The sequence below is a fragment of the Mobula hypostoma genome, chromosome 28 (genome assembly GCF_963921235.1).
Source record: "Mobula hypostoma chromosome 28, sMobHyp1.1, whole genome shotgun sequence".
NCBI classification, from domain to species: Eukaryota; Metazoa; Chordata; class Chondrichthyes; order Myliobatiformes; family Myliobatidae; genus Mobula; species Mobula hypostoma.
The window spans coordinates 31,921,994-31,948,551 of NC_086124.1; the positions used below are offsets into that span (position 1 = coordinate 31,921,994).

General features: G+C 52.0%; 2 protein-coding genes across 2 annotated transcripts in view; one reads left to right on the top strand and one right to left on the bottom strand.

The window, feature by feature from the left end:
- Window positions 1–22,875, bottom strand: part of otud5a (OTU deubiquitinase 5a) — a 38,993-nt gene extending 16,118 nt beyond the window's left edge. Inside the window, 3 exon segments of the mRNA XM_063035028.1 lie at window positions 11,409–11,502; window positions 22,120–22,589; window positions 22,592–22,875. Coding sequence (XP_062891098.1) covers window positions 11,409–11,502; window positions 22,120–22,589; window positions 22,592–22,781 — 754 coding nt within the window. The 5' untranslated portion in view covers window positions 22,782–22,875.
- Window positions 22,876–23,005: 130 nt separating this feature from the next.
- LOC134338873 (uncharacterized) overlaps window positions 23,006–26,558 on the top strand; it is a 28,329-nt gene continuing 24,776 nt past the window's right edge. Inside the window, exons 1-2 of the mRNA XM_063035029.1 lie at window positions 23,006–24,184; window positions 24,797–24,900. Of these exons, the coding sequence (XP_062891099.1) occupies window positions 24,021–24,184; window positions 24,797–24,900 (268 nt within the window). The 5' untranslated portion in view covers window positions 23,006–24,020. The remainder of the gene's footprint in view (window positions 24,185–24,796; window positions 24,901–26,558) is intronic.

Sequence of the window (26,558 nt, forward strand, 5' to 3'; positions counted from 1 at the left end):
TGATGGCGGGGGGGGGGGCGCAGAGCTGTGCGTCAGAGATAGAAGATTTTTTTTACTCAGAGTGGTCGGTACCTGGAATGCACTGTGGGGTAGGTGGTAGAGGCAGATATATTAGGGACATTTAAGAGACTCTTAGACAGACAGATGGATGATAGAAAAATGGAAGGCTACATGGGAGGAAGTGTTAGATTGATCTAAGATTAGGTTAAAATGTCAGCAACAACATTGTGGGCCGAAGGGTCTGTACTGTGTATGTCAATGTTAATAAATCTGATGATTCTGAGCTCATATCTGACTTGGCCCCCACCCCCCCCGCCCCCAGAAGAGGGGTCCTAACCTGGGGTCCACAGACACCTCGGTTCCTGGTAGGGGTCTGTGGCATAAAAACATGTCAGGAACCCCTGCTGTAGAGTCTACACCATTGTACCTTCTACCCATTCCTCAGGCTCCCCTGGCCATGACCGTCCATCCTGGGAAGAGGGGGAGGCTACCTTCCCGCTATGCTTGCTCCCTTTCGAAGCGGTTAGCGTGACTCCACTTCAGCACCAGCAACCTGGGTTTAATTCCCGCTGCTGGCTGTACGGAGTTTGCACGTTCTCGCCGTGACCGCGCGGGTTTCCGCCGACTGCTCCGGTTTCCTCCCGCAGTCCAAAGGCAGAACCAAGATCAGGTCAGGTTTACTGTGTTGTCGCTGACGTAAATGTCACAAAATTTGTTGCTTCTGTGGCAGCAGTATAGTGCAAGATGTAAAAATGAATAAGTTTATAATAAACTTGAATAGATAGTCACCATGTGCTGCATTGTATAACGGGGCAATCGCGATCTTTCCAGGACCGTGATTGTTCTTGGCAAATTTTTCTACAGAAGTGGTTTGCCATCGCCTTCTTGTGGGCAGTGTCTTTACAAAATGGGTGACCCCAGCCATTATCAATACTCTTTGAAGACTGTCTGCCTGACATCATAACCAGGGCCTGTGATATCGACTGCCTGCTCTCATGGCTTCACGCACCCTGATCAGGGGGCTAAGCAGGTACTACACCCGCCCCAGTGGGGACCTGCAGGCTGGTGGAGGAAGAGGTGCTTTTTACACCTCCTTTGGTAAAGACGCATCCTCATTCACACCACCCAGGACATACAGTAACACACACAAAACACGGAAATGAACGAAGGGTTGTTGTTTTGGGCTGAGACCCTTCGTCAGGACTGGAGAGGAAGGGGAGAGACATCAGAATAAACAGGTGGGGGTAGGGGAAGGATAGCTAAAAGGTGAAGCCGAGTGGGTAGGAAAGGTAAAGGGCTGGAGAGGAAGGAATCAAGGTCTCTCGTCGAGCACCAAAAGTGGAACTTTCCTGTGGCCATTTTAATTCCTATCCCCATTCCAACATGCCAGTCCATGGCCCTGTTGCTACGGTAAGGCCACCCTCAGGGTGGACAAGCAACATCTTATATTCCATCTCCATGGCCTCCAACCTGATGGCATGAACATCGGTTTCTCCTTCCAGTTAAAAAAATTCCCTCTCCCTCCCATTCCCCACTCTGGCCTCTCGCCTCTTCTCCTCACCTGCCTATCACCTCCTCCTGGTTCCCCTTCTCCTATGGTCCACTCCCCTCGCCCACCACATTCCTTCTTCCCCAGCCCTTTACCTTTCTTGCACACCTGGCTTCCCCTCCCCCTAGCCTTTCCCCCTTGCTTCTCAGTCCCGAAACACTGACTCTTCATTGAGGCCCTCTGCTGATCAGGGTCAATCAACCAGGGATTTTGTTCTGCATGATAAGCGAGCTCCTCCTCTCCACACAGCCGATGAACTCAAAGGCAGAGACCGATACAGTTCGGCACCGACAGCCTCGCAGGAGTTGCCAGAATTCAACGTAGGGCTGCTTTTGGGATTCCAGCTCCGGACTTTTCCTCCTAAAGTAGGTATCGCACTGGTTCCTTGGTTTGAAGGAAAACTATTGCACAGTTTTCCTTCTCACAGATGAGCTGCCAACCACAGCTGCCGAGCCCTGCCCGCCCGAAGCGACTGGGTTTAAGGTAACCTGCCTTTCTCACAGCACTGCACACTCCTACATGGTGGAATTCGATACCTAAATCTACAATCAGTTGACATTTTTAAACACCAGCTCAAAACCTATTTAGCCCTGCTTTTAACCAACATCTTTTTTGTCTTTTATTTTCATGTTTGGTTTTATTTTACTTCCATGGTTGCACTTTGAACTCCATCGTCTGGATGAGAAGTGCTGGGTAAACAGTTTATTATAATAGCTGATGAGGTTCAGAGTGAGATAGGGAATTTGTTTATGAGCAGGAGGTTCAGCTGCAAATGTTTTATCAGTTGGATACAATCGAATAGCTTGTTAGAGGCCATTTCAGCATCAACCACATTGCTGTGGATCTGGAGTCTCACATAGACCAGACAGGCAAGGAAGGCAGGATTCCTCCCCTAAAGGAAATTAGTGAACCAGTTGGGTTTTCACGACATTCAACATGCTTTCATTCTCATCAGATATTTTTACTGAATTCAAATGCACCATTTGCCACGGTGGGATTCGAACTCCGTCCCCAGCGTATAACTGGGTAAATTACCACGACGTCGAGGTGACATCATCAGTGCGCAATGGGGCGTGGTTTCTGCTCACCCCTCGGCCCCGATCCTGCAGACGCACGGGTTTGTAAATTGCGCCCGAGGAACCAACACTCACAACGACCGGTCACCAGCGATACAGGCCAGCGGGGACCACTCAGCTAGCCGGTTGGATGGGACCCAGCCGAGTCCAGTGGCCAGCGCGACAACCAACCAATCAGAACAACGAGTCAGACCAATATAAACACGAGCACACGGCAGAAACAACGCTCAGTAACACACTGATTATGTCACCTCGACCTAAACTCCAGGCTCGCCAAATAATCTTGATAGGGGATCTCAATGAAACCTCCAAGGCAGTCCAGGCAGAGAGGACGTCCCGGTCGGTGCAAGAGGGCACAGCGACCGGGTCTTTGGCACAGAGTCTCTCTCGGTGGCTCAGAAGTGAAGCAGGGAAAGGAGTTTAGGGATTCCACAGTTAGAGAAGCAGACAGGAGATTCCATGGGCGTGAAAGAGACACCCCGATGGTATGCCGTCTCCCAGCTGCCTGGGTTAGGGATGCCTTGGGTCTGGTCTACAGCTTTCTAAAGGGCGAGTGTGAGCAGCCAAAATCTTGGTACATATTGGCGCCAACGACAGAGGTAGGAAAAGCAATGAGGTCTTGGAGAGGTTTAAGGAATTAAAAGCGGAAAAGCAGGACCTCAAGTGTAGTAATCTTTGAATTGCTGCCTGCACCACGCACCTGGGGTAAGAACAGGACGATGTGGCAGATGAATGTGCTGCTGAGGGATCGGTGCAGGGGCAGGGTATCAGGTTTCTCTTCTGGAGGTGTTACATGTACAAAAAGGCCAGGTTTCACCTGAACGTGAGGGAGAATGCCACTGTGGGCAGGTCTGCCGGAGCTGTTGGGGAGGGTTTAAACTAGTTTGGCAGGGGGGGATGGGAACCAGAGGGATAGGGCAGAGGTTTGGACAACTGGTTTACAGGTAGCTGCAGCACACGGAGAGACAGTGAGGAATGACAGGCAGCTGATAAGGCAAAATTGTCAGTGGGATGGGTTGAAATGTGTTAGTGCAAGAAGTATCTGGAGCAGAGGGGATGAAAGTGGCAGAGCCGAGTGATGGTGGCGCTAAACGGCAACTCCTCTGCTTGCGTCTTCAGGAACAGCTTTATTTCCATCTTTGATAGCTCTCTTTCTCGCTTTCAAGGTTCTTTTGAAGACTACACTCTGACTTCGGTTCCTTGTCGGAATGGGACCCGCTCTCAGGGCCTCATGACCAGCCGCTGTTCGATACGCCAAGGACACGGCCTAGAAGACTAGCACGATTCAAGGGCCGGCGCCGGCTGACGCGTCACGGGTGAATAAGGAAGATGGGAAGCGGCGGGTTTGCTGTTGGCTGTGTGCCCAGAGCTCAACGCAACAGACTTTTAACACCAACCAGCAAGTTCTTTTGTTATGTCTCCCCAATCGCTGTGAAGCGGCAACACCTCTTTCTCCCATATTAGGGAGAGAGAGCCTGTGGTATGTCAAATTATCCGGTGAACGAGTAGTCTTTGGGTACTGCGTCTTTACTGATGTTTTGCTTGAGCGCTCGGTGGAGGGCACTGATGCTTTTTTGCTGGTGGGTGGGGGTGGGATCTTTGCCTTACTGCTGCTTGTGCGTGGGGGGGGGGCTTTGTGGTTCTAATGTCTTGTGGTTCATTCTTTGGGGCACTCCTCTGTTTTTGTGGACGTTTGTGAAAAGAAAGAATTTCAGGATGTATACTGCATATATTTCTTTGACATTAAAAGTACTTTTGAAACCTACAGCACAGATCAGTACATGGAATTATGGCATGGCCATTACAGAGACTTGTACACGGATTCCTCAAAGTTGCCACTCAAATTGATAGGGTGATTAAGGTGGCAATTGGCGTCAGGGGAATGCGTTTAAGAGCCGTGAGGTAATGTTGCAGCTCTATAAAACCCTATAATAGAACTGACACACTTGGAGTATTGTGTTCAGTTCTGGGCATCTCATTATAGGAATGAGAAAGCTTTAGAGAGGGTGCAGAGGAGGTTTACTAGATTAGACAGTATGTCTCTCCTGAGGATAGGTCGAGTGATCTACGGCTTTTCTCTTTGGAGCGACAGAGGATAAGAGGCGATTTGATAGAGGTGTACCAGATGATAAGAGGCACAGATCGAGTGGACAGTCAGAGAAATTTTTGCCAGAGCAGAAAAGGCTAACATAAGGTGATTGGAGAAAAACGTCCGAGGTCAAATTTTTACACAGCGAGTGTAATGCCCTGACAGGTGTGGAGACAGAGACAGATATATTAGGGACATCTTTAAGAGCCTTTCAGATAAACAGAGGGCTATGGGGGGGGGAGCAGGGTTAGACTGATCTTCACAAAGGTTAAAAGGTTGGCACAGCATCCTGCACTCTGCCATAACCTGAGTCTTCATGACTCAGCTCTTGGGGACACGTGGGCTGACACAGTGAGGGAGAGGCACTCCACCTGGGTAGGCCCATAGCCCTGTGGCAGCCTGCATGATGCTGAATCAAAGGTCGTTTGAGGGTGGGGTGATATCTGGTCACTCGTCTGAGCGATTTCAGGAGAATGCTGCTCAGTGTAGAACACCGCCCCACGCGCGGGGGGGGGGGGTAATATCCGGCCCCTTCTCCGAGCAATTCTGGGAGAATGCAGCTCCGCGTAGAAGGTTGAGTCAAGGGAGGGTGGGCTTATCACGCTGCTCCGAGCATTTCTGGGAGAATGCAGCTCAGTGTAGAACGCTGCGTCAAGGAATTGGGGGAGGGGGTGCGGGTGAAGAGAGATATCCGGCCCCTCTGAGCGATTCCAGGAGAAGGTAGCTGCGTCGGGAGAGATCAGAAGGGCCGGGTTTCCCTTCCCGCACTCACTGACTGGCAGAGTGAGGAAACACTGCCCCACAGTGGCCGTCATCCCTCAGTGCAGCAATAATCCAGGAAACCCACAAATCTCTCAGCACGTAACCGTGCACATCCCAGACCTACCCCCGTGACTCCCACCGGCGGCTCCACAGGAACCACCACCGAGCAAGAACGGAATTATCGGCAAACTTCAGCCACACCAGCTTCCCTACAGAGGTCACACGAGGCCACAAGATCGCAAGAGGCTGCAGAAGGTGGCAAAACGCCCCGCACCATCATCAAGGGGGCATCCATCGTTAAGGAGCCCCATCACCCAGCTCATGCCTTGCCATCAGGGAGGAGCTACAGGAGCCTGTAGATTTACACTCTACGATTCGGAAACAGTTTAATCCCCTCTGCCATCAGATTTCTGAATGGTTCATGAACACATCTGCCCGTTTGAAATTGAAAGTAATATTTTATGTCTTGCCCTGCAGTGCTGCCACTACACTCAACACCCCTCAATACACAGTCCCGTTAAATGTCTTCTGCACACACTTATAGTGGGGGCGCCCACAGCTTTTGCATAGTACCGTATTGGCAATGTGGAGCAGGGAGTGAGTTGGTAAATCTGGCAGGAGCAAAGGATGTTGGAGACGGCGAGGATGGGTTGCCACGGGAGGGATGTGGAACAGGCGGCAGAGACGAGTGCGGGGGACAGGGGGACAGGGGATGTAAACACACCCAGCCCTGAGGCACCAGGCAAGGTCACTTGATTCCAAACAATTGGTTTATTTGCTCCCTTCCCCTTTTTCCAACCATGATTCCACTCTCCCTGACCCCTTCCCACTCTCAGTCCACAATAGAGACCCGTATCAGAATCAGGCTCATCATCACTCACGTATGTCATGAAATTTGTGGGGGTTTTTTTGCAGCATCACAGTGCCAGATATAAAATGACGACAGTACTGTGTAAAAGGCTTCGGTACCCGAGCTATATATAGGTCACAATAAACCTGAGTCTTTAAGTGAGAGATGTGCCGCACTGTACAGAGTTGGCTGCAGTGACAGGACCAGAACACACTGAACGCAGGGGGAACTTGGCATCAGTGGAGGGGAATAAATAGCCCAAAACGGCAACTGTTCATTCCCCTCCCTGGATGCTTTCTGACCCACTGAGCTCCTCCAGCATTTTGTGTGCGTTGCTCTGGATTTCCAGCATCTGCGATCTCGTGCTTAAAGTTGAAAGGAGAGGCGCTTTTTTCGGTGTGCAGGACAAGATTTTCTTTTCACAGAGTGCTGGGTGCCGGGGTGGAGGAGGAAACCCATATGAATACAAAAGGACAAAAAAAGATTAATTTGGCACAAGTCCATAAGAAACAAGAGCCAAATCAGGTCACTCAGTCTAATTTGGAGCAATATATACAGTTTTGGTCACCTACCTACAGGAAAGCTGTAAATAAGGTTGAAAGAATTACAGAGAAAATTTACAAGGGTATTGCCAGGACTGGAGGATCTGAGTTAAAAGGAAAGATTGAATGAACTAGGACTTTATTCCTTGAAACGTATTAGCTTGAGGGGAGATTTGATGGCAGTATAAAAATGTTGGGTATAGATAGGGCAACTGCAAACAGGCTTTCTCCTTTGAGGTTGGGTAGGACTACAACTAGAGGGCATGGGTTAAGGGTGAAAGGTGAAAGGCTCAAGGGGAAACTTCTCCCCACAGAGGGTTGCAAGATGTAGGGAATGATCTTCCAGCACAACCGGTGTATGCGGGCTTGAGTTCAACGTTTAGGAGAAGTTGGGACAGGTACACGGATGGCAGGGGCACGGACGGCTACGGTCCCGGTGCAGGTCGATACGAGTAGGCTGTCTGAAGGGGAACGCGAGGGTCAGCTTCTTCACTCAGAGTGGTGAGAGTGTGGAATGAGCTGCCAGCTAGAGTGGTGGATGCAAGCTCGATTTCAACATTTAAGAGGGAGGGGTAGCAAGGGCTATGGTCCCAGTGCAGGTCAATGAGACGAGGCAGTTTCGGCATTGACAAGATGGGCCAAAGGGCCTGTTTCTGTGCTGTATTTTCCTATGACTCTATTCAGCCCATCGAGTCTGCTCCGCCATTCCATCGTGACTGATTTACTATCCCTCTCAACCCCATTCTCCTGCCTTCTCCCCGTAACCTTTGACTAATCAAGAATCTGTCAGCCTCCACTTTAAAACGTACCCACGTTCAGCAGAGACACTATGGAACCTCTGCCATTCTCTGTGTGCGGTTTGAAGGCAGTTTCGCCAAAACCAACGCTCTGGTCAAACCATACTTGAGCAGTTTTAGGCCTCAAATCTGGGAAAGGATGTGCTGGCTTTGGAGAGGGTCCAGAACAGGTTCAGGAGAATGATCCCAGCAGTGAAAGGGTTAATGTATGAGGAGCATTTGGTGGCTCCAGGTCTGTCCTCGCTGGAATTTAGTAGAATTGTGAGGGGAGGGGGGAGATGAAAGAGGGAATTTCATTGAAACCTATCAAATACTGGAAGAGTGGATGTGGAGAGGATGTTTCCTATGGCAGGGGATTCCAAGATCAGAGTACACTGCCTCAGAATAGAGGGACAGCCTTTTAGAACAGAGATGAGTTGGCATTTCTTTAGGCAGAGGATGGTGAATCTGTGGAATTCATTGCCACAGACGGTTTTGGAGGGCGAGTCATTGGGTATATCTAAAGCGGAGGTTGACAGGTTCTTGATTAGTAAGCATGTCAAAGGTCACAGGGAGAATGGGGTTGAGAAGGATAGTAAATCAGCCATGATGATTCGATGGGCCGAGTGGCCTACTTCTGCTCCCATGTCCTACAGTGCATAAACAGGTTGGTCAGAGCAGGGTCACATGCCAGGCAACAGAGAGAGAGAACTGGAACAAAACACAGAACGCAAGGGGTTTGGAAAAGGGTGGGTGTGGACAGGATGTTCTGTTGGGCTTTAGGATAGCTTGGGGGTGTCACGGTTTAAAGACAAGGGTCACACCAGTGAGGGGGAACCTTGTTCCCCAGCAGCCACTGGAATTGGAGTGTGGATGCTTTCAGAGACAGGATCGTAGCGAGCATGGGAGTGAACAGTTACTGGGGCAGTGGGGGGGGTTGGGGTGTTTTACAATCACATCAGGCATGCCTTTATCGAACTATAGAACAGGCTGGAGGGGCTGTGTGGCCTTCTCCTGTCCCTATTTACAGGCCAATTCTCCCCAGTACTGGGCTCCTGCCACACACCATCCTTCTCCCTCCTCTGTCCTGTGTTTACCCAGCCCTTCCTTCCACCTGCTTTCAAGTTGCCCTGCATTAGACAGGGGAGATTCCTCCTGAATTCTCCATTTGTCCCTGTAGGACAACATTAAACCGACAGCCTGAGGTCTCCCACACCCAAAAAAATACCTGGACACCCGCCCCCTCTAACAAGCACTCCCTGTGGACTGCACAATCCGCAGCGAGGAGCCCTAACCCCACCCGCTGCCCAATGCAGCATCCAGCACCGAGCACCCTCGCCCGCTCTCAGCGATTCAGGGACAGGCAGTATCTTCCCCTCCACTCTCTTCTCGTTCCAACCATCAGGGAGGAGGTACAGGAGCCTGAAGACCCACGTTCAGTGATTCAGGAACAGTTCCTTCCCCTCCGCCATCGGACTTCTGAACGGTCCAGAAACCCATGAACATGACCTCACTAACTTTGCTCTCTTATGCGCAACTTCTTTTGTTTTAGTAACTTGCAGTATTTTTCACAATGTACTGCTGCCACAAAACAACAAATCTTCAGGACAAACGTGAGTGATCATATTGTACACCAACAGACGTCACACTGCAGAGCACAGGAAGTCACCGACACCCCCTGACATTGAAAAGGACTGTCCGGGACATAGCCCAGAGTGGAGAAACAGCTCGTCCTAAGTCACAGCAGCTGTTAGAACCAGCGCAACACAGGGTTCGTTCACACTCCAGGCTGGATCTGGAGATGAAGGGGGCAGCTATGGGAAGAAGTCAAGTCACCTCGGACTATACTTGCTGGAATTCAGAAGAATACGAGTGGATCTTAATGAAACAAAAAATTCTGAAAGGGGTGGATAACCTGGAGGCAGGGAAGTTGTTTTCACTGGTGAGCAAGGCTGACTTTTAATATCACTGACACACAGTGTGGGACAGGCCCTCTGGCCCTTCCAGCCATGCTGCCCAGCATTCCCCAATTCAATCGGAGCCTCATCACAGGACAATTTACAGTGACCAATTCACTTACCAACCGGTACGTCTTTGGACTGTGGGAGGAAACCAGAGCACCCAGAGGAAACCCACATGGTCACGTGGAGAACAACCAACTCCAGCTCCCAGCTGCCACACGTGGCTTAGTTACTAAGCCCAGTGGAAATTGTTTCGGCTGACAGGAGAAGGGGCAGCGGCGGGTTACTGGCATCTTAAAGCCAGTCTCTTCAGAAAGATGGGCCTCGTCGCCTCACCCACGGGTAGGAAAACCGATCTCAAACCTCCGCTGCCTTACTGCTGTACCCACTCATGGGGAGGGCTTCAGGAGTAAACCCCTGAGGAAAAAAACCCAGAGCTGGAGTCCCAAAGGCAGTCCTTCATAGAGTTCAACGCTGACTGGCAACTCCTGCCACACCTCTGGTGCCAAACCGTATCGGTCTCTGCCGTTCCTTTGGATTCATCAGCTGGGTGGAGGGGGGGAGCCTGCTGTACGGGCAGCAGCTTGCTCTCCATATCGTGCTGCCCAGGCCCGCGCATCACGTAGACAGCTAGGAGACATCGACCTTGACCAGGGGAGGGGTCACAAGTGAATCGGTGGAATTTTCTGCCCAGAGGTGACCTCATTAAGTAGATTTACAACACAGTTCGATGGATGACTGCACAGCAGGGGAATTCAGGGTCCTGGGGAAAACGTGGGTCGGTGGAACAGTCAATGATGATCGGACTGAAGAGCAGAGCAGACTTGATGGGTCAGATGGCTGGTACCTGCTTCTGTGTCTCATAGCAGCCGCCCTTAGAACTGATGCAGACCCCAGGGGTTTCAGGATCTTCATCAGTGAGATGGTGGCATAGAGCAGACCCCACCCCCCCACCGACCCCATTGGGCCTTCGCAGAACTCATGGAGGGTCCCTCACATTGAGATAGGTGGTGGGAGGTCACTCACCCACTGGGTGGTAGCGCAGGTTAGGCAGAGGATTCTCCACGGTGGTGGCCTGCGGGGTGAGGGGACGCACGCCCCCAGGACAGTGGGAAGCGGGAGCTCGGGTCGATCCCGGGCTGGCTGCGGCCTGCCACAGCTCCCGGGGGACACACAGCCCTCCCCTCAGCCGAGGGGCGGGGAAACCAGCGGCTCGGAGAGCGACAAACGAACCAGGGACTAAAGTAGAGGATTGGGTAAAAGCTGCAAAGGATTGCAAACTCAGCCCGCTCTGTCACGGGCAACAGCCTTCCCACCATCGAGTAAATCTTCAAAAGGAGAAACCGGCACTCATCACCACTAATGTTCCACACTCGTACACGCCCTGCCACCATCAGGGAGTAGGTGCAGGACCCTTTAGAGAGAGACTCACAAGTCAGCAACAGCTTCTTCCCCTCAGACATCAGATTTCTGAACGATCCAGGAACACTGCCTCACACTTCTGCTCTTTTTGCACTAACTTTTTAAAAATATTTCTTATTGCAGGTCACAGCAATTTTTTTGTGTTCTGCACTACGTTGCTGCCACAAAACAACAAATTCCACAGTGTGTTGGTGGTACTATACACTCCGCTCCAGGGGTCGGCCCCCGGCCCCCCGCCTGTTTGGCCACAGGAGCAGAGACTGAGCTGATGGCAGAGGGCAGCGTAGGAGCGGAGGGTGGAAGGAGTGAATCTGCGGCAGTTGGCGCTGTTGTCGGTTCAGCAGGCTCCGACTGGGGTGGGCGCTCTCAGCACAAACTCACCGACCGCCCGGAAGAGACAGGCTCCGTCCTCCTTCATCCGTTTGATGACGAAGCCTTTCTTCTCGCTCAAGGCCTTCTCGAACCAGTGCTCCTGCTGCGGACACACACATGGGTCAGCAAGAGGGCCAGGCCCACTGATCGTTACTGCCCCCTCACTCCCCTCCCTCCCATCAGACACACACGGGTCAGAGGGCCAGGCCCACTGATCGTTACCGTCCCTTCACTCCCCTCCCTCCCATCACAGACACACACGGGTCAGAGGGCCAGGCCCACTGATCGTTACCGTCCCCTCACTCCCCTCCCTCCCATCAGACACACACGGGTCAGAGGGCCAGGCCCACTGATCGTTACCGTCCCTTCACTCCCCTCCCTCCCATCACAGACACACACGGGTCAGAGGGCCAGGCCCACTGATCGTTACCGTCCCCTCACTCCCATCACAGACACACACGGGTCAGAGGGCCAGGCCCACTGATCGTTACCGTCCCTTCACTCCCCTCCCTCCCATCACAGACACACACAGGTCAGAGGGCCAGGCCCACTGATCGTTACCGTCCCTTCACTCCCCTCCCTCCCATCACAGACACACACGGGTCAGAGGGCCAGGCCCACTGATCGTTACCGTCCCCTCACTCCCATCACAGACACACACGGGTCAGAGGGCCAGGCCCACTGATCGTTACCGTCCCCTCACTCCCATCACAGACACACACGGGTCAGAGGGCCAGGCCCACTGATCGTTACTGCCCCCTCACTCCCCTCCCTCCCATCAGACACACACGGGTCAGAGGGCCAGGCCCACTGATCGTTACCGTCCCCTCACTCCCCTCCCTCCCATCACAGACACACACGGGTCAGAGGGCCAGGCCCACTGATCGTTACCGCCCCCTCACTCCCCTCCCTCCCATCACAGACACACACGGGTCAGAGGGCCAGGCCCACTGATCGTTACCGCCCCTTCCACCCTTCGCAGACGCACACAGGTCAGTGGGGTGGGTGAGGATTGATTGCTCAGTCCCACCTCTGCACACCTCACTGACCCGCTCAGTACCACCGTTCTGGGACCTCCCACCTCCCCCACATTCCCAGAGGTTCGGGGGGCAGTACTTTCTGTTTTATATATAAAGTTTATTCAAATTATTACAATATCACAGCGATGTACAAGACCTCAGTAAACACATTACTTGCAGTTTCAAAAATTACGGTTATCACCATCTTCAACATCCTGAGCCACCGTTCCCGAAAATCCCCCACTGGACCCGTGGGACACAGCGTGCCCCTTCTCCAGACATGGACGTATTCCCGGAGGGCAGGCCAAGCCCCCGAACGGCCATCTTGGCCAGGCCCCCGGAGCAAGCTGATCTCCCAAACACCCACCCTGTACTGATCAGGAGCGTGGGGATGAGGGGCACCAAGAACTAGGAGCAACCCCTTCACATTCTCAAAAAAAAGGGCAGCAGCCTCTCCCACTCCGTCTACGCATAGGATATGGACTCCTCCCGGCCGCGGAAAGCACAGCTAGTTGGCCAGTCAGTCACCCAACTGAAAGATCTTTGTTGTGTCTGCGAAGACCTTCCACCCCAGGCCCACAGTGTACAGGTGTAATGTTCAATCAGGTTCATGGGACTGGCAAGTGAGACAGGAAATGCATTGACTTTGAATGGGTATATTAATAATTTATTTACAAACAGTAACAATTCAACCAAACATTCATGTTCCCCAAGTTACAGACAGCACAAGGCTTTCAACACACTTCGCTAGAAGGAAGCACGGAGCATACCTCCCAATGGTCATGTCTTCAACAAAGGCAGCAGAGAGCAAGACCCTTCTACATGCTATTCTTTATACCCAGGATATTTGAAACCGGACACCAGACAGCTATCCAATGGGAAAAGCAGCTGCATCTCCTAAACCAACCAATCACAATGGAAGCGGCTTTCGACAATCAGAATAAGGCACACCCCTACAGGACAACAGGGGAGAATGCTTTGTAAAGAGACCTTCATCGTGGACCTTGCTAGTCAGCCGCCCGTGTGTAAGATTGCATGACTATATGCTCAAGCTTTTCAATCCGCTGTAAGTCATCCCTACAATCACCAGGATCCTTTTCCACAGTGAATACTGAAGCAAAGTATTTGTTAAGTATCTCAGCTATCTCCAGCAGTTCCATACACACTTTTCCACTGTCACACTTGATTGGTCCTATTCTCTTGCGTCTTTTCCTCTTGCTTTTCACATACTTGTCGAATGCCTTGGGGTTTTCTTTAATTCTGCTCTCCAAGGCCTTCTCATGGCCCCTTCTGGTTCTCCTAATTTCCTTCTTAAGCTTCTTCCTGCTAGTCTTATAATCTTCTAGATCTCTATCATTACCTAGTTTTTTTAAACCTTTCGTAAGCTTTTCTTGACTAGATTTTCAACAGCTTTTGTACACCATGGTTCCTGCACCCTACAATCCTTTCCGTCTCATTGGAATGTACCTACACAGAATGCCACGCAAATATTCCCTGAACATCTGCCACATTTCTGCAGTACATTTCCTTGAGAACATCTGCTTCCAAGTTCCTGCCTGATAGCCTCATATTTCCCCTTACTCCAATTAAATGCTTTCCTAACTTGTCTGTTTCCATCCTTCTCCAATGCTATGGTAAAGGAGACAGAACTGGAGACACTAGCTCCAAATTGCTCTCCCACTGAGAGATCTGACACCTGACCAGGTTCATTTCCCAATACCAGATCAAGTACAGCCTCTCCCCTTGTTGGCTTATTTACATATTGTGTCAGGAAACCTTCCTGAACACACCTAACAAACTCCACTCCATCTAAACCCCTTGCTCTAGGGAGATGCCAATCAATCTCTCACAATCACAACCCTGTCATTATTGCATCGTTCCAGAATCTGTCTCCCTATGTCCCTGTTACTATTGGGTGGTCTATAAATAACACCCAGTAAAATTATTGACCCCTTCCTGTTTCTAACTTCCACCCACAGAGACTCAGTAGACAATCCCTCCATGACTACCTCCTTTGATGTGACAAAGGACTGTGAAGAAGATAGAGAAGTGGATATGGTTTTTAGTAAGGCATTTGATAAGGTTTCGCATGGTAGGCTAATTCAGTAGGTATGGCATTCAGAAAAACTTGTCTGTGTGGATTCAGAATGTCCTTGCCCGTAGAAGGCAGAGGGTGGTTGTAGATGGAGTGTATTCTGCCTGGAGATCACAGACCAGTGATGGTCCACAGGGATCTGCTCAGGGACCCCGCTCTTTGTGATTTTCATAAATGACCTGGATGAGGAAGCGAGGAAGTGGAAGGGTGGGTTAGTAAGTTTGCAGATGACACGAAGGTTGGTGGCATCATGGACAGTGTGGAAGGTTGACGTAGATTACAACGGGACATTGACAGGATGCAGAGCTGGGCTGAGGTGGCCGATGAGTTCAACCCAGAAAAGTGTGAAGTGATTCGAATTTGGAGGCAGAAATTCAGGGTTAATGACAGGATTCTTAGCAGTGCAGAGGAACAAGGAGGTCTTGGGGTCCACTATCGAGGAGATCTTCAAAAGGTGATTCTGGACCCTCACCACCCAGACATCCCCTCTTCTCATTCTCTCATCGGGGAGGAGACACAGGGTTGATTCAGGAACAGCTTCTTCCCCTCTGCCACTCTGCCATCAGACTTCTGAACGACTACTGTCTTGGATACTATGGGGGGGGGGTTGTACCCAAGATAAAGCTGACTAATTTTACAACTTTCTGTAGCTTCTTTTAGTCCTGTGCACTAGTCTTACCTACTTTGTTCTCTTTCTGCACTAATGTTTTTAAAATATTTCTTATTGTAACTTAGTGATTTTTAAGTCTTGCACTGAGCTGCTGCCAGAATAGAACTAGTTTGATGACATGTTGGTGAACACTGCACTCTGGGCCTTGGGGCAGGGGCTGATCCACGCTGTTCAACCACAGGAACGGACAGAAGCGGGAAACAGGCAGGGGTGAGATGGATCATGAAGTAGATTTATATAAGCTGGGACGACATAGCGAGCACCAGAACAGGCCCTTTGGCTCACTGTGCTGTGCCAAACCAGCTAAAAGGCAAATCACATAAACCCCAAAAACTAATCCCTCCTACAATGTCAATATCCCTCCATCTTCCTCACATTGAGAATCAGAATCAGGTTCATTGTCACCGGCATGTGTCATGAAATTTGTTAAATTAGCAGCAGTGGGACAATGTAATACATGATAATATGAAAAGAAAAATTAATAAATCTATTACAGCAAGTATAAATTAAAATAGTGCAAGAGAAATAATATTTTTTTAAAAAATGAGTTAGTGTTCATAGGTTCAATGTCCACTTGAGAATCGGATGGCCTCAGGCTCCTGTACAATGTAACAGTGAGAGGAGGGCATGTCCTGGGGGATGGGGTCCCCAATAATGGACTTGCCTTTCTAAGGGACCGATCGTTGAAGATGTCTTGGACACTATGTGGGTAATATCCAAGATGGAGCTGACTAATTTTACAACTTTCTGTAGCTTTCTTCGGTCCTGCGCAGTAGCCCGTCAGAATGCTCTCTACAGTACATCTACAGAAGTTTTCAAGTGTCTTAGGTGACAAACCAAATCTCTTCAAACTCCTAATGAAATATAGCCGCCCTCTGCCCTCTCTATAGCTGCAGTGATATGTTGGGACCATGTTAGATCCACAGAGATCTTGACACCCAAGAACTTGAAACTGCTCACTGTCTCCTCTTCTGATCCCTCTGTGAGGATTGGTTCACGTTCCCTCGTCTTACCCTTCCTGAAGTCCACAATCAGCTCTTTCATCTTACTGACACTGAGCGCCAGGTTGTTGCTGCGACACCAGTCAACTAGCTGGTTTAACTCACCCCTGTACGCCCTCTCATTTCCATCTGAGATTCTACCAACAATGGTGCATCATCAGCAAATCTATAGATGATACTTGAGCTATCACCACACAGTCATGGGGTACAGAGAGAGTAGAGCAGCGGGCTAAGCACACACCCCTGAGGTGCGCCAGTGTTGATCATCAGCGAGGAGGAGATATTATCACCAATCCACACAGTCTGTGGTCTTCCAGTTAGGAAGCTGAGGATCCAATTGTAAAGGGGGGTACAGAGGCCCAGGTTCTGTAGCTGATGGATCAGGACTGTGGGAATGATGGTGTTAAACGCTGAGCTATGGTCAATGAACAACATTCTGTCACCGGTGTTTGCACCTGGATCTGCTCCGGCCTATGGTCCGGCCACACTTAGATCCCCTCCAGTTCGCCTACCAGCCCCGACTAGGAGTTGAGGATGCCATTGTCTACCTGCTGAACCGTGTCTACGCCCACCTGGACAAGCCAGCGAGCACTGTGAGGGTCATGTTTTTTGACTTCTCCAGTGTGTTCAACACCATCCGCCCTGCTCTGCTGGGGGAGAAGCTGACAGCGATGCAGGTGGATGCTTTCCTGGTGTCATGGATTCTTGATTACCTGACTGGCAGACCACAGTACGTGTGCTTGCAACACTGTGTGTCCGACAGAGTGATCAGCAGCACTGGGGCTCCACAGGGGACTGTCTTGTCTCCCTTTCTCTTCACCATTTACACCTCGGACTTCAACTACTGCACAGAGTCTTGTCATCTTCAGAAGTTTTCTGATAACTCTGCCATAGTTGGATGCATCAGCAAGGGAGATGAGGCTGAGTACAGGGCTACAGCAGGAAACTTTGTCACATGGTGTAAGCAGAATTATCTGCAGCTTAATGTGAAAAAGACTAAGGAGCTGGTGGTAGACCTGAGGAGATCTAAGGTACCAGTGACCCCTGTTTCCATCCAGGGGGGGTCAGTGTCGACATGGTGGATTACAAATACCTGGGGATACGAATTGACAATAAACTGGACTGGTCAAGGAACACTGAGGCTGTCTACAAGAAGGGTCAGAGCCGTCTCTATTTCCTGAGGAGACTGAGGTCCTTTAACATCTGCCGGACAATGCTGAGGATGTTCTATGAGTCTGTGGTGGCCAGTGCTATCATGTTTGCTGTTGTGTGCTGGGGCAGCAGGCTGAGGGTAGCAGACACCAACAGAATCAACAAACTCATTCGTAAGGCCAGTGATGTTGTGGGGATGGAACTGGACTCTCTGACGGTGGTGTCTGAAAAGAGGATGCTGTCCAAGTTGCATGCCATCTTGGACAATGTCTCCCATGCACTACATAATGTACTGGGTGGGCACAGGAGTACATTCAGCCAGAGACTCATTCCACCGAGATGCAACACAGAGCGTCATAGGAAATCATTCCTGCCTGTGGCCATCAAACTTTACAACTCCTCCCTTGGAGGGTCAGACACCCTGAGCTAATAGGCTGGTCCTGGACTTATTTCATAATTTACTGGCATAATTTACATATTACTATTTAACTATTTATGGCTTTATTACTATTATTTATGGTGCAACCGTAACAAAAACCAATTTCTCCTAGGATCAATAAAGTATGACTATGACTATTGTCTAGGTGTATGGAGACTGTGTAGACAATCTAAGGCTGTAGACCTATTGTAATGGTAGGCAAATTGCAGTGGGCCCAAGTCCCTGCTGGGGCAGGAGTTCATTCTAGCCGTGACCAACCTCTCAAAGCCTTAGAGTTCTCAAAGCGAGTGCTACCGGGCGATAGTCATTAAAGCAGCTCAGTGGACACTGTACAATTATTGCCCCTTTTAAAGCAGAAAGGAACTTCCAACCGTAGCAGTGAGAAGTTGGAAACGTTTTTGAGTACTCCCACCAGTTGGTTGGTACAAGTTTTCAGAGCCTTACCAGATACTCCACCAGGGCCTGCCGCCTTGCAAAGGTTCACCGTCCTTACATACGGCTTCCAATACAGAAACCACAGTGTCACCAGATGCTGCAGGAATCTTCAGAGCTGTAGTTAATGTCCCTTTCAAAGCCAGTATAGTAGGCACTGAGCTCATCTGGTAGAGAAGCATCATCAGCATTCATGCTATTGGGTTTCGCTTTGCCGGACGTGATGTCCTGCAAACCCTGCTAGAGTTGACATGCATCTGATGTCATCTCCAACCTCGCTTGGAATTGTTCCTTTGCACTGGAAACAGCCCTCGGCAAGTCATACCTGGCTTTCTTGTACAGACCTGGGTCAGCAGACTTAAATGCCACAGACCTCAGACCTAGTCCTCAGCAGACATTGAACCTCCTGCTTCATCCACAGCTTTTGGTTAGGGAATGTTTCACAGGCAAACACTGATTACGTGCGTATCTAAACATCCCTTAAAAGCTATACCAGACAGCACATTCCAGTCATCCACCACTCCGAGTAAAAAAACTTACCCCCTCACATCCCCCTTTAAACCCACCCCTCTCACCTTCAATGCACATCCTCTGGTATTTGATATTTCTACCCTGGGGGAAAAAAGCATCAGTCCTCATTGGTGGAAAAACTCTGAGAACTGTTAAGAGTCACTCACTCAAAAATGAACTGTGTTACAACCCACCACGGCTGGTCAAAGGTCGTGGGCTTCTGATGCGTCACTTGCATGGGATACTGGCCACTGGAGCTCTGACCCAGCCGTTGTAATGAAAAACATCGAATCTCTAGAAGAGTTGAACTAGGAGCCCACCACACTTCCTGGAAGCTGTGTTGCCGTTCGGCACGATAATGCTGGTCTCAGTTTCACCCCTAAACACCACAGCTCAGGCACAGACACCCGGGGGGAGCTCACAGCACAGAAAATCTGACCGTAATCTATGGGCAGAGATACCTCCAGAACCGTTCACACTCACACCACCTCTCACTGCCAGCCTCCCAGTTCAGACGCATTATTCTGAAACCACAACCTCCACAAACCCCCCTCATCCCCGAGCTCCCACTACAGGCACAGCAATAAGGCAGAGAGTACAGATTTCATGGCTAGCCCAGCAGCAATGCTCACAGCAGTCTCAGGGTCAGTAAGCCGAGGTGACGTGTGAAGTCACGTGGTGAAAGAGAAACCTTTGGCCCTGTGCAGAGGTCCCCGGTGAGCTGCTGCCAGTGGCCCAATCCTCAGTTGTGGTGATGGGCTCAAAAAGAAGGGGCCTGCACTGCCCAATTGTGACCAATCAGCATACTGAGCCAGCAGCTTTGCAACGAGGGAGGAGAACGTACAAACTCCTTACAGACAGCGACAGGAATGGAACCCGCTGTCTCGCAGACTAACAATGGTTGCACTACAGTGTGTGTGTGTGGTTTTGTGTGTGTGTGTGTGTGTGGTTTTGTGTGTGTGTGGTTTTGTGTGTGTGTGTGTGTGTGTGTGTGTGTGTGTGTGTGTGTGTGTGTGGTTTTGTGTGTGTGTGTGTGTGTCGGGGAGCTCATCACCAGTCACTCTCTGTGTGGCCAAGGTGCAGTGAAGGGGTGAGAATGTCCAGCCAAACACCACACCTCCCTTCCCTCCCCTCCTCAGAGCGGAGGCTCCTCTTCCCCACCCCGGCTGCGCAGTGAGTCCTGGGCGGGGAGGGGAAAGATATAGGCCGGGACAGAACGATACAGCAGCCCAGAGCGCCCCCTCACTCCAGCACGGCCCACACAAGGGACCAAACAACCACCACTGGGCCACAGACAGGGGTTAAGGGCGAAAAGTAAAAATGTTTGAGGGGAACCTTCCTCACTCAAAAGGTGAGAGTGTGGGCAGAAGTGGAGGCTGTAGGATCAATTGCAGCGTTTAAGAGAAGTCCGGATATGTATGTGGACAAGAGGACAGTGAACTATGATGCGACTAGGCAGGGTAACAGTCAGGCATGGACTAGATGGGCCAAAGGGCCAGTTTCTATGACTTCCGAGCTGCAAGACCCCTGCAACAAGGCCAACCTCAATGCAGGTGGCCCCGAGAAAATGCCCTTGTACGACAGAGGAGAGGGTGGATCACAACGGGCAGGGTCAGACTCGCTTCTGCGGGGATACAGTGCTGTGTAACCCCCGCTGGGTCAGCAAGACACCCGTACAGGAAACCAGACCACAGGGTAGCGCCCTCCGGCTAGCAGCAGGACCAAAGGCCCTCACAGTGCGGTGCGGAGAGACCCGTCTCTCAGAGGGCACAGCGAAGTGGCAGGGGACAGGGTTCCAGGAGCCAGCAGAAAGGCAGCTAACCTGGGGTTGTGGGAGGCTTGCAGACATAGGGAGAGGTGCATGGACTGCGGGGGGGGGGAGAGAGGGGGCGGAGGGAAGGTTTACGGAGATGTGGGAGTAACAGGGGGTGATTGCCCCCTTACAGGAAGGGGAACGCACACCAGTCCTCAAGGGGGTTAGCGGTGGAAAGGGCCGGCAGTTGCAAGATCGTGGGTGTCAACGTCTTCATGTTGGACCCAACGTAACGATACAACTATGAAGACACGACAAGCAGCGATATTGCATGAGTTTGAGATTTGGTACGTCACCAAAGACTAGCGAGTTTCTCCAGCTGTACCGCGGAGAGCATTCTGGCTGGCTGCAGCACCCTCTGGTAAGGAGGGGCCTCTGCACAAGATCGGAAAAGGACGCTGAAGCTTGTAGACTTATTCAGCTCCTTCACAGGCACAACCCTCCCCACCATCGAGGATATCTTCAAAGGGCAGCATCCATCTTCAAGGATCCCCTCATCCACAACATCCCTACTTCCCATCGCTACCATCAGGGAAGAGGGGTTTCAGAAACAGCTTCTTCCACTCCGCCATCAGATATCTGAACCCATGAACACTGTCTCACTACTTCGTCACTTTTAAAAAATATATATAGTTCTCACTGATTTACAGTCTTAATTAACTATTGCAATGTACCACTGAGGCAAAACAAGAAATTTCACGACATGTGCCGGTGATATTAAACCTGATTGAACTTCAAAAAAGGAATTTACACTGAAACACTCGCTGGTGAGACAGTGGACGGATGGGGTCTCTACACTAGAGACCAAGGGACAGGCGACAGACAACTAAAAAATAAACAAACCCCCCAACCACTGGACTAGATTCCAACCTGTAACCCACCCTTGGGATCTTTTATTCTATATATAAACCATCTGAAAAGGAAAACTCTTGATTTTAAACCTCTGCTGCCTTGCGGCCAGACCCTCCCACGGGAAAGGCTTTGGGAGTAAACCCTGAGGAAGAAATCTGGAGCCGGGGTCCCTAAGGCAGCTTGATGTTACTTACAACTTCACTCTGGCAACCTCTGCGACAACACTGGTGCCAAGCTGTATGGGTGCTTGCCCTTCTCTTGGAGTACATTAGTGACGTGGAGAGGGGGAAACCCGCTGCATGGGCAACAGTCGGATCTTCAAATCTTCCATGATCCCCTGGGATTGACAGCTGCCTTCTCAAACCTTCCGAACCCCTGGACTAGATCCCAGACTGTAATCCACTCCCGGGATCTGTCACTGCATATATAAACCTTCCTGAACGTCTGGGTTAGATCCCAGCCTGTAACCCATTTCCGGGATCTATTATTCTATATACAAATCCCTCAAATAGCTGGATTAGATCCCAGCCTGTAATTCACGCCTGGTGATCTGTCATTCTATATATAAATCCCCAAATCCCTGGATTAGATCCCAGCCTGTAATCCACTCGTGGTGATCTGTTATTCTATATAAGAACGCCCCCAAACCCTAGATCAGACATCAGCCATGCCCCGGTACCGGGGAGCTCCCAGCCCGATAGCCCTCCCGTTCCTGGCGACCTCGGGCCGAACCTCACCTGCTCCACCTTGGCCGGGTCCTGCAGCTGCTCCCGACCCGCCGCCTCGTACTCGTCCTCGCTGTTGTAGCCAGCTCCTTGCTCTTCGGACCCGGCCCCGCCGGGGCTGCCGACGGCCACTCCCCCCGCGCCGCCGGCCCCGCCGCTGCCCCCTCCGGCCACCGCCGCCGCCGCCCCGGGGCCACAGGCCGCCGCTCCGCCGGCTGCCCCAGCCGCAGCCGCCCCGGGTACGCCCGGAGTGCCGGGAGGCGCCGTCCCAGGGTGAGGCGCGGGCAGGGGGAGGCCGCGGGGCTCGGGGTGGTGGTGGTGGTGCCGGTGATGGTGCAGTTGGTGCAGCAGGCTGGGCCGGTGCGTCTTCCGGCCGCCGCGGTGCGGGGAGGCGCGGTGCCGCCTCTTGGTGAGGCCGAGGCCGGGGCCCGGCCCCGGGCCGCCCGCCGCCACCGCACCGTCGGCGGCCTGCAGCCAGTGCGAGGCGGGGGCGAGGCCCGAGGCCTGGAGCTGGCCTGCCGCTCGTCGCGACCGCCGCCGCCCGCCCCTGCCGCCTGGTACGGCCAGCGCGGCGGCGAGCTGCGAGCCCGGTGGCCGTGCGGCCTCGGGTGCTCGGCGGCGTCGCGCTCCGCCTCGTCGGCCCGCTCCGCCTGCTGCTTGGGCAGGATGGTCATGGCGGCTTGGCCTCCGGCTCCGGCCCCTCACAACAAACAGCCGCCGCCGCCGCCTCCTCCCGCTCGTCTCACTTCCGCCCCGCGCCGGAACCGCCCAACGGCGCCGGCGGCGACACGCTCCCGGGGCTGCCCCGCAGTGCCGTCAGCACGGTCCTCTTGCCCCGCAGAACGTCACGACGTGGCTCTCTTGCACCGCGGTTACGACGTGCTGACCTAGCCCAGAACCTGCCCCGCAGTGACGTCACGACGTAGCACTCTTGCACCGCGGTGAAGACGTCCTGACCTAGCCCAGAACCCGCCACGCAATGACGTCACCGCGCGGCCAACTTGCCCCACTGTGTTGTCGCTCAAATCCGCAGGCAGTGTTTTGTTCCCGAACCCGGCCCACAGCCGACCTGGCCCGCAGTGACGTCAGATGGCAAAACACTTGCCCCGCAGTGACGTCGTCCTAACCCAGTCCAAAACCTGCCCCGCAGTGACGTACCGCGCGGCCAACTTGCCCCACAGAGTTCTCGCTCAAACCCGCTGGCTACGTTCGTTCCTGACCATGGCCCGCAGTGACGTCAGCGCGCTGTTCACTTGCTCCGCAGTGATGTCGTCCTGCCCCGTTCCCGAAATTGCAGCCGAACTGCCCCGCAGTGCTGTCACTCAGACAGCGCAGGCGCCCAGCACGTTCCTAGCTTGGGCCCGCCCTCCGCGTGACGTCAGAGCGACGCGGCCCCGCTGCTGCGTCCAAATCCGCGTCTTTCTCCCGCTGTCCAAGCGCATGCACACGTCATGGGCCACACTGACCGCGGTCCAGCTCTGTCCCAAGGGAAGTCGGTGGGGAAGGGGGAATATCACGGTCAGATAATGATCTGCCCCTCAGTGACGTATCAATATTGCCCTTCCGCCCCGCACTTGCGTCAGCGCGTAGTTCGCCCTCCACACTCTGATGTCAGCACGTGAGCCATCCGCCCGAACGCGAACCAGTCGCCGTTCCCGAAGCGTCGGCGAGCCGCCTGAGGGAAACCATAGGAGAGATGGGCCACACGCTCTTATTGCCGGTGCAAGTGCACGCTGTGAGCCGCGACTGTGGTGTGAGGGCGGAGGTAGAGCGCTGCTACCCTCCCCTCTGCTCTCAGCTGATCGGGTGGCGGCCGTTCGCACAACAAACCCTGCGTCACTTCCGGTACGCCTCTTGCCCCGCACTGACGCTGCGACGGGCGCCGCCTCTCCCGGTTGCCCCGCAATTGTGACATGGATATTGTTTACTTGGATTTTCATGAGACCTTTGATAATGTGCTGCAAATGAGGCTGCTTAACAAGATGAGGGCCTGTGATATTACAGGCTCATGGAAAGAATTGGGAATAAAGGGAGCCTTTGTTGGTTGGCTGCCGGTGACTAGTGGTGTTCCGCAAAGGTCAGTGTTGGGACTGATTCTCTTTACGTTATATGTGAATGACTGGGATGACAGAATAGATGGTTTTGTGGCCAAGTATGCGGATGATACGAAGATAGGTGGACAGGCAGGTACTTCGGTGAAAGCAAAGATGCTACAGATGGACTTAGACAAATTGAGACAATAGGCAAAGAAATGGCAAATGGAATAGTGTCCGGAAGTGTATGGTCATGCACTTTGGTAGAAGGTATAGACTATTTTTTAAAAGGGGAAAAAATGTAGGTGATAGGTGAAGCCTTGTGGGTGGGGGAGGGAGGGGTGAAGTAAGAAGCTGGGAGGTGATAGGTGGAGAAGGAAAAGTGCTAGAGAAAAAGGCATCTGATTGAAGAGAAGAGTGGATCATGGGAGAAATGGAAGGAGCTGGGGCACCAGGGGGAGATGATGGGCAGGTGAGGAGAAGGGAAGTTGGAGATATCGATGTTCGTGCCATCAGGTTGGAGGCAACTCGGACAGAATATGAGGTGCTGGTCCTTGAACCTGAGAGTGGCCTCATCGTGGCAGAAGAGTTGGCCACGGAGTGACGTACCGGAATAGGGATAACGGTTGAGCACTGGAATTTCCTGCTTTTTACAGATGGAGCAGAGGTTCTCAACAAAGCGGGCCCTCCCGGTCTCATCCAAGTAGAGGAGGCTGCATCAGGGTACTAGGCACAGTAGAAGACCCCAACAGATTTGCAGGTGAAGTGTTGCCTCGTCTGTTTAGGGTCCTGAATAGAGGTGAGGGAGGAGGTGTGTAACACTTTGGCCATTTGCAAGGATAAGTCCTGGGAGGGACAAATGGACAAGAGAGTCAGAAAGGGAGTGTTTGGTTTGGGAAACCCCCTCTTGGACAATGAAGGGAGTCTCACCCCAGGCTAGGGTTAAGGTTGGAGATTCTGCGGACAGTGGAAATTCAGAATAACACAGACTCACGCACAGTACTGGAGGAACTCAGCCGTACTCTAGAGAGAGCTCGCTGAAGCACGTTAGTGATCAGTGAGGCAGGCCACAGGGAAGGTGCCTCCCCTCAGCAAGGGGATCCAGAACCATGAGAGCAGGTTTCTCCACGTAGGGCTGAGAGATCTCTTCACACTTAGCGCCTGATCACTGGAGTTCTCCGATGGAAATAGAATATTCCGGATAGACTCAGTGGAAGGGGTGGTCAGGCAGTGTGAAAAGACAGCAATGTTTCCAGTCCTGACGAAGGCTGTTGGTGCTGGGTCCCTCCATAACTATCCTTATCTGTTCGATCATTATGTGCCGTGTCGTGTGACGTGGGTAATCATGGACTCACGACCATGATTGCTCTTGGCAAATTTTTCTACAGAAGTGGTTTGCCATTGCCTTCTTCTGGGCAGTGTCTTTACAAGCTGGGCGACCTCAGCCATTATGAGACCATAAGACATAGGAGCAGAATTAGGCCATCTGGCCCATCAAGTCTGCTCTGCGATTCAATCTTGGCCAATTCTTTTTTATATCTCCTCCTCAACCCCAGTTCCCGGCCTTCTCCCCATAACCTTTGATGCCATGTCCAGTCAAGAACCCATCCATGTCTGCCTTAAATACACCCAACGACCTGGTCTCCACAGCTACCTGTGGCAACAAATTCCCCCAAATTCTCCACCCTTTGGCTTAAGAAGTTTTGAAAGGGCACCCCTCTGTCCTGCCATGGGAAACATCCTTTCCACATCCACTCTGTCTAGGCCTCTCAACATCCATGAGATCCCCCCTTCATCCTTCTGAAGTCCAGCGAGTACTGACCCGGGGCTATCAAACGTTCCTTGTATGGTAACCCTTTCTAGAACCATGCTGGTGAACCCTCTCCAACACCAGCACATCTTTTCTAAGATGAGGAGCCCAAAACTGCTTGCAATGCTCAATCAGTGAGGCCTCACCAGTGCCTTATAAAGCCTCAGTATCCCCATCCTTGCTTACCAATACTCTTCAGAGATTGTCTGCCTGGCGTCAGTGGTCGCATAACCAGGACTTGTGATAGGTACGGGCTGCTTGTACGACCGTCCACCAGCTGCTCCCGTGATTTCACGTGACCCTGATCGGGGGGATAAGCTGGTGCTACCCCTTGTCCAAGGGTGACCTGCAGGCCAGGGGAGGCAAGGACCGTCTGACACCTCCTTTGGTAGAGACGTATCTCCACCCCGCCACCTCCCCTTATCTATAGTTATCCTAAGGGCTAAGGAGGTGCCGACACTGTTCCCTAACTCGAGTTTGGGTTTACCATCATCGGAGTGGAAATGTCCTTGATTACTGCCACCAGTTGGTTGGTACAAGTTTTCAGAGCCTCACCAGATAGTCTGACAGGGCCTGCCGCCTCGAGAGGGCTCACCCTCCTTAAAGCC